General features: G+C 42.1%; 3 protein-coding genes across 3 annotated transcripts; 1 reads left to right on the top strand and 2 right to left on the bottom strand.

Moving 5' to 3' along the window:
- Nucleotides 1–60: 60 nt before the first annotated feature.
- LOC125772160 (syntaxin-17) lies at nucleotides 61–1623 on the top strand. The gene is made up of 2 exons (XM_049443604.1): nucleotides 61–649; nucleotides 730–1623. The coding sequence occupies exons 1-2, from the start codon at nucleotides 328–330 to the stop codon at nucleotides 1350–1352; spliced, it is 945 nt and encodes a 314-aa protein (XP_049299561.1). The 5' UTR covers nucleotides 61–327; the 3' UTR covers nucleotides 1353–1623.
- On the bottom strand, nucleotides 1612–2359 carry LOC125772185 (protein LLP homolog). The gene is made up of 2 exons (XM_049443640.1): nucleotides 2009–2359; nucleotides 1612–1935 (listed from the first exon to the last, which is right to left on the bottom strand). Exons 1-2 carry the CDS (start codon nucleotides 2183–2185, stop codon nucleotides 1636–1638), a joined length of 477 nt encoding a protein of 158 aa, XP_049299597.1. The 5' UTR covers nucleotides 2186–2359; the 3' UTR covers nucleotides 1612–1635.
- Nucleotides 2360–3910: 1551 nt separating this feature from the next.
- On the bottom strand, nucleotides 3911–6461 carry LOC125772153 (brachyurin-like). Its single transcript, XM_049443591.1, has one exon. It carries the CDS (start codon nucleotides 5888–5890, stop codon nucleotides 4808–4810), a length of 1083 nt encoding a protein of 360 aa, XP_049299548.1. The 5' UTR covers nucleotides 5891–6461; the 3' UTR covers nucleotides 3911–4807.
- Nucleotides 6462–7273: the final 812 nt, after the last annotated feature.

Here is a 7273-nt window from a genome sequence, read left to right as displayed (position 1 = left end):
AAAGACACATCACTTGTTGGAAGAAACCAAACCGTCAAAAGGATGGGTGAAAAGAAAAACAATAACAAACCCAATGATTCAGCCTCGAAAACAGGGAGGGAACGGAGCTGGGTAACATCTAATCACGATCGATTTGCGTTCTTTGTTTCCACTTTCGATTTTGATAAGATTTGACGTTATTTCGTTGTTTTGATTGCCCTGTTTGTTGTGCGCTCTAGTTTTACGTCCGTTCCGTGAACAGAATCAGTGTCAGTAGTACAAAGCCACTGTGCAATAGCGCAACAGCGCGTTCCTTATTGGGTGTGAAAGAACAACAGATCGAACAAAATGGAATCGAACGAAGAGGACGAGCAAATCCCATTAAAGCTAGCGCAAATATCGATCGATAAGTTTAACCAAACGATACCCCAGTACTTGACACAGCTACGAAACCACAAGTGCAACATCGAAAAGGCAGGTTCACTGAACGATTGGGAGAAGGTCAAACGCGAACAGTTAAATGCGACACGCATTGTGAAGCAGATCCGTTTCATGCTGGTGGAAATAGATAAAGTGCGCCAACGATTGCGTGAAACGGATCATGACCGTTTCGACGAAGGGATTGATGCGACAAAGAAGGATGCGTTCAACAGCATGGCAGAATACATTGGTAAGGAAGCGCTCGAACAACTGTGAGAAAAGGATCAACATTTCTTAACCGCCGTGTCGATCGTGTTTCAATCCGTACAGCCATGCAGCTAGCATTACGTGCACAGTCAGCGCGAAATGCAACAGTGCAACAACAGTACGATGAGGAAAGCAGGTCCGGTGGGGGAAATTCCGAGTTTCCTACGGGAGGTCGATTGGCGTACGTTCCTCAAATTACCAGCTCGTACAACATGGAGGACCATGAGCTACGCCAGAGAGAAGAATGTCTGCGCCAGATGGAACACTTGCAGCACGAAATGGAAGACATCCAGGAGCTGTACCAACAGGTGCACGAATTGGTATATGACCAGGGTGAAACGGTGACCCGGGTCGAGGAGAACGTTGATGTGGCACAGATCCAGGTGGAAGCAGGCGTAACTGCGTTGCAGAAAGCTCTGGCATACAAGAAAGCCGTTTATCCGCTGGCAGGAGCATTCCTCGGGTCGTGCATCGGTGGTCCAATCGGGCTAGTGGTTGGACTGAAGGCAGGTGGCCTAGCAGCACTGGGTGGCGGTTTGGTCGGGTTTGCCAGCGGGAAGTTTATCAAAAATGTCGACGCAGTGCCGGATAGCGACGAGGTCGGTTCGAACGATAGTGCCACCGAAGCGATGGCCGGTACACCCGCAGAACCGGGTGAAACGCAACCGACTACTTCGAAAACATGACAATTGCTGAATCGCTGCACGATTCAGTAACAGCTGCCGAGGAGATAGATAGACCCGTTCGGTCGGTCGTATATTTTAGTTTTGTTAAGTGCTGTACATTGTTGCAAGAGCTCGTTGGAATTGCTGTGGAATGCTTACCAATTCCCAAAAGCCCGTGTTTGATACGCGATTCGTGTAGCGCTTTCCTATTATCCCACACACTAGCCGCTAATGTATCGTCGTTAGAAATGGAAATACAGAGCCACGTTTTTTTGTGTTACTAATAACAAAATCACGGTGCAGTTTATTTATCAAGCAGTGCCTTCCAATTGCAGGTTCGGTCGATAAAGTGATTACGTTTGCCGCGGAATTGCATACGCTTGGTAATCTTGCCCTCTTGCAGCAGCTTCTTCCTGCGCGCTTTCCTCGGGTTGTACCAGATCGGGTACTGGCCAAACTGGTCCTGTTTCGTTTTCACGTTGTACACGTGTGCAACCTTCGTTCTCGGGTGAACCACCGTAACGTACTTCTCGTGGTCGATAATTTCCTTGGTTTCCTTCTTGACCACCTCCTCCAGCGCTTCCTTCTTCAACAGCTCCAGTTCCTGTATACACGCGATTGGTATTAGATTTACCATTCAGTGCATTTGTTTACCCACAGCAACAGATTCGACGTACCTGCTCGTTTTTCTTTTGCTCGGTAATATCCTTCAGCTTATCCAGCAAGTTACCTTCTCCTGTATCCTCCTCGATGAATCCAAGCATTTTCTTCAGTTTCTTTACCTCTTTCACCTTGTTTTTGGCCCGGCGAATGGCTTTGTTTTTGCTACGACGCTTCTTACAACGTGCAGTCATTTTGGTGGAGTTTGTTGCACTTTTTTCACTTGCAAAGGAAAGGGGACAAAACTTAGCACTGTTTCAAGTGGTTTTAACACAAAAATGAGTGCTTTTGCACCGCTATATAACAACAAAAGTAGAGAGCAACACAAAAACGTGGTGCTTCTATTTTGTCGTGTTTTGAAAAGAAGTCCGACTCCTGAAAATCAGAACAATGTGACGTTTCACACAGTGACATAAGAGATCGAACTGTAGGCCGTCAGCTCTGTATGTATTTCTTGATAAATTACCAAATGTTTTATTTCCCATGATTAAATTTTCCAGCTCCCTTTTAAAACGTTTACTTAACGTATTGGTCATTATTATATGTTATTTTCAATAATGATAATTGATTATTTGAAACTTTTTTCTGTATTGCTTGTAGCGCCATCTATACTCGGATAGCTCAGTTCGTTCGGAAAAAATGTTATTGTAATCTTTGTGTTTGAAAGTGATAGTAATTCTGCTGATAAGTATCTTATAAGGGACGGTGAACGTTTTAAACGACTCAAATGGTTACAAAATTAAATTTTATACACAATTGTTGCTTGAAATGTAATTTTATGCTTCCATGCTGGCACTTGTAAACCATGCTGTCATTACACACAAAATCACACAGCATGTAACTGTCAAACATCATCTTGCGGCATGTACCCATCTTCGGCGGTCATTAAAGCGAAAAATAAATTATTTATCGATATTTAAAAAAGAAATAAAAAATAGCATAAATTTGAGAACAATTTTATCTTCCAGAAATGAATTATACCCAATTTTTTAAGCCCTGGTTTCTTACGTCCAGCGCCTGTCAAATTATTGACTGATGGAAATTTAATTATTACTCCATGAAAATTGTAATATCTCAGTAAATATTGATGTAAATTATGCGAAACTTGGTATTTGGAGAATAGCTATTGGTTTGTACGTTTTGAAATAGCGTTTAGCCTCATGTTAAAACGCATTTGGGTATAAATTGACTTTAATTACACACCTGGCGAAAACTGAAGCAGTTACTCTGCTATCAGATTATCAAATGACTTTGCAATTTCAAATACGTCCTTGAACCAAATCGTGACTTTCCTATTACGGGAATAGTTAAATAGATATCGAAGAGTTTTCTGTACAAAATTGCTAAAAAGTAAGCAAATTAGCTTGGAGAATGTATAACAACGCGTTACAGCATGCAAACAATCAATAGCAAACTTTGTGCAGTTTTTCACAGCTTCTATCCAGTCAACGCCCATTCGTTTGACGGCAGCGAGCAATTGATGGATGGATGTTGGTTTTGCTTTGATTTTTCCCTGCATTTCATTCGCCGGCGTCGGCGAAGCATCGAACCGTGGAGAGAAAAACCGCACAATACCCGCCCTCGGAACGCATTTCTAGGGATGCTTTTCACACCCTCATCGCGTTCACCCTCACGCAACAACCCGTGCAGGGGTGGTTCTTGGGTGACTGCTTGGATGAAAAAATGACACCCCTCTTTTAATGTACAGTAAGAAGGAAATACAAAAAAAAATCAATATGGCTGCCGTTTCCGTTGCTTGCTAAAAACACACACACGCGCGCGTACTGCATCAACGATGCTGCAGCGAATAGGGAACGAAGAGGGTGGCAATTTTCTTTCCAAATACTTTTCTCCGCGTAATGGAGATTTTTCGCGTGTGTGAGTGAGTTTTTTTTTCTTTTTATAACGGTTGTCCCACAACTATGAATTTTCTGCCAACGGTCCATCAGTGTGTACTGACGAAGTTGGTCAATTGCACGTACACTCCCGTGCACCGGGACACTTTTCAAGGTGGTATTAGTTTTCGGACGAGAAAATAAAAAGGAAATGCTCTTATCCCTGTAAAGGGAAAACTTCTCCTACCGCTGGAGGGACGGTGGGGATCTGTGAGGACTCCAAGGAAATAATGAGGTTTTTCCGTTCGTGGTACGCTTGGCATACCGACGTTACATTTTGTAAAACACCGCCATCTCGGACCATCATCATCGCCAGCCGGGAAAGCCGCGTTTTCCGGACCATGAGGAGTTTGACTACGGGGAGTTTTTTTACGATAACAAGCGTGCGATGGAAAAAATGAAAACAATAAAAGTATTTGCTATTCATTTCTTCCACGCAGGAAGGCAGCCATATTTGCAGGACTTTTTTGTTTTTGCTAGGGTAGAAATACGGACGGTAAGGAGATTTTTATTAACGAGGGAAGTTTCCCTTAGTAACGCTCTTCCTTATACACTGAAGGGGAAGATAGGCAGCCAGTGGGAGGGGAATCGTTGGGCAAAGTTTTTGGGAAAGTGCTTGTTCGTTCGTAATTGAAATTTTACATGAGTTTTAATTAGAGCAACTTTTGGAGGGAACATTGTTTTATTATTAGTATCACTAGTATTGCTTAAGCGTAAAAAAAGAATCATTAATATTTTCTAATTTTTATGCTAAATAAAGAAATAAATATTAAAAATGAATGCTTCTACGGTAACAGGCATCTAAAGACACCTTGAGTATGTCGGATATAGTTAACTTTATAGTTCCCGCCACCCGCCAACATGATCTCAAAGTGCAGTAGATTCTAATGATGAAGATCGAGGGTAAAGTGATGCTATCAATCAACCAAGAAAGATTTGCGGTCGTCCAATATAATCGGAGTAAGCTGCAATCCAGTCCACGTAGGAGGAGACACGAGTGTATACCGATGGCTTACCGACGGCACAACCGCTAGCAGATACGAAGGAAATTACGCCGATCTGAAGCGGTCCACCACCATCTGGGACGGCGAGTGGACCTCCGGAATCACCATGGCAGGACGAACGTCCACCCGTGCCCCAGAGACACACGTTCTGGTTCCCGATATTGGCGGAACCCCAGCGACCAATACATTCAGCGTTGGTCATGATCGCGTTGCTCGTATATCTCAGCACATCTGAGATGGCCCAACTGCTATCCGAGGTACGTCCGTACCCGGACACCGTTCCGATGAATCCTGCAAACTGTCGAACGTCCGAACGGGCTGGCAAACGGATGGGCTGAATACGATCGGTGTAGAAGATCGAAGACTCCAGACGTACGATGGCAATATCATTCCGGAGATTGGAAGCAACGTACAGCGGATGACGAAGAATTCCATTGGTCGTGAATCGAATACGTTGCTGTGAATCCTCCCGAACGGTTCGATTGTGTGCTCCCAAGATTGCAACACCACCGAGAGCCAATGTCGATGCTTGTTCGCCCACAACGCAGTGAGCAGCGGTCAGGATAAAGTTTCTGGTCAATACGGAACCACCGCAAAGTGATGTTCCCGTCTCAAATTCACTCAGCAGAACAGTCTGGAACGGGAACTGACCGGGTGTAGCTACCTGTCCGTTGGTGATACGATTCGAGAGACGCATCTTACGGTAGACTTGCAGTTCGGCCGGCAAACGATTCCAGTAGTGATCGAACTCTTCAACCGGACGCACCTTGGACCAATCGATATCAATCCATTCGGTGCTGGCAATGGCCAGAAGACCGATGAGAAGCACGAAGGATTTCATCCTATCACGGAATGAAGTGACCACGCTTGTTTGAAGATGGAGCGTTTTTATACGAAAATGTTTGTTCGAAGAAAGATTTCTTATCGATGTACTTCCATGGTAAGAAACTTGATAAGCCGATCTGTCGATACGATAATCAGGTGCTACAGTCTTTACCATCGAAAGAAATGTTGCTTTCGAGTGCCAAAAACGAAGATGTAGGTTAAATAACTCCGAACGTTTGTAAAACCAGTCTTTCGAGGCATGAGTTCATGTTCAGGAAGTATCAATATCAAAAGGGAAACGAAATGTAAATCTTGCTTTAATAATTTTGCAGCTTCGTTATATCGATGGAGCAGCTAAAATTTATTGAACAAACTTTTTTATTAAATTACTTGTAGTATGGCGACTCACTTCATTTTGCTTGAGAGTGATGTTAAAAGATAGAGACCGGGAACGTTCCCATTCGCTCTGGTAGCGTTAGCTTAACATTAAGCAACTTTAACTTTTAGACTAATAAGACTATTTTTATTTTAAACACCAACAGCAGGTGTTCCATTACTCATTTCATTTATAAGGCGCAAATATACCTAAACGTAATTGTATCGGTGTTGACTACCATTGCGGACACTTCGGATGAAGTTGCCGCTAATGCACACCATCCGACCATCGAGCGTGATATGATGAATCACATGATGAGCGGGTTCTATCACACCAGTGCGAATATGGGTGTGAATGGTGCTGAACGAAAAAAAAATACGAAACGCTCAGTTGCGAGCAAGATTTACGATGAGCTTGATTATGGATTAATAAATTAATAGCCCTTCAACGTAGGTGGGTCTTCCGTTCGAACAAACCAGACCTCAGACCATAGGAAGGCGTTTTCGCTTCTTTTTCGCACAACGATATACGATCCAAGAGGGAGGGGATTTTTTTTTGCGAAAATATATTGCCCGGTAATGAAGTCTGCCGGCCGTCCGGTTCGGTTTTGCTGAAGGGAATCGATCGATCGAAGGTGCGATTTTGTGTCCATACTAGAGAAGAGAATAACAACTCTTTTTGATGAGTCAACTCAGTGTGAATGAGTCGTTATAAGGAGTCAGCTCGTTTTTGAAGTTATAAAAAAACCCGGCATAAATCTCCTATGGACTTTGGAAGATTTATTGACAAAATTTTATAAATTGATTTATTTTAATGCGAATTTGCAGAAATAAATTTCTTTTCACACAAATTATGCTTTAAGTAAAGAAAAGAATAACAAATAATGAAAAAATAAAAAAATTATAAAAATTTGAAAATTTCATAAGGCTATAGACTTAGTTTTTTTGGAAAAACTAAAAAAAAATAAAAATGATTTATTTTCATGGAAATTTGTTGCAATGTGTTTCTTTTTACTCAAATAATGCTTTAAATTAAAAACATAATAAAAAATCAGAAAAAAAATTTTAAAAATTTTTAACTCGAAAATTTTATAAGGCTTACCCCTTACGTTTTTTTTGGGAAATTTTGCAAAAAAAAATGAAATTGATTTATTTTAGTGCCAATTGGTTGCAATGTGTTTCT

This window comes from Anopheles funestus, chromosome 3RL, assembly GCF_943734845.2.
Source record: "Anopheles funestus chromosome 3RL, idAnoFuneDA-416_04, whole genome shotgun sequence".
Lineage (NCBI taxonomy): Eukaryota > Metazoa > Arthropoda > Insecta > Diptera > Culicidae > Anopheles > Anopheles funestus.
The sequence above is the reverse complement of the archived record's forward strand: the minus strand, read 5'-3'. Positions and strand labels throughout refer to the sequence as shown.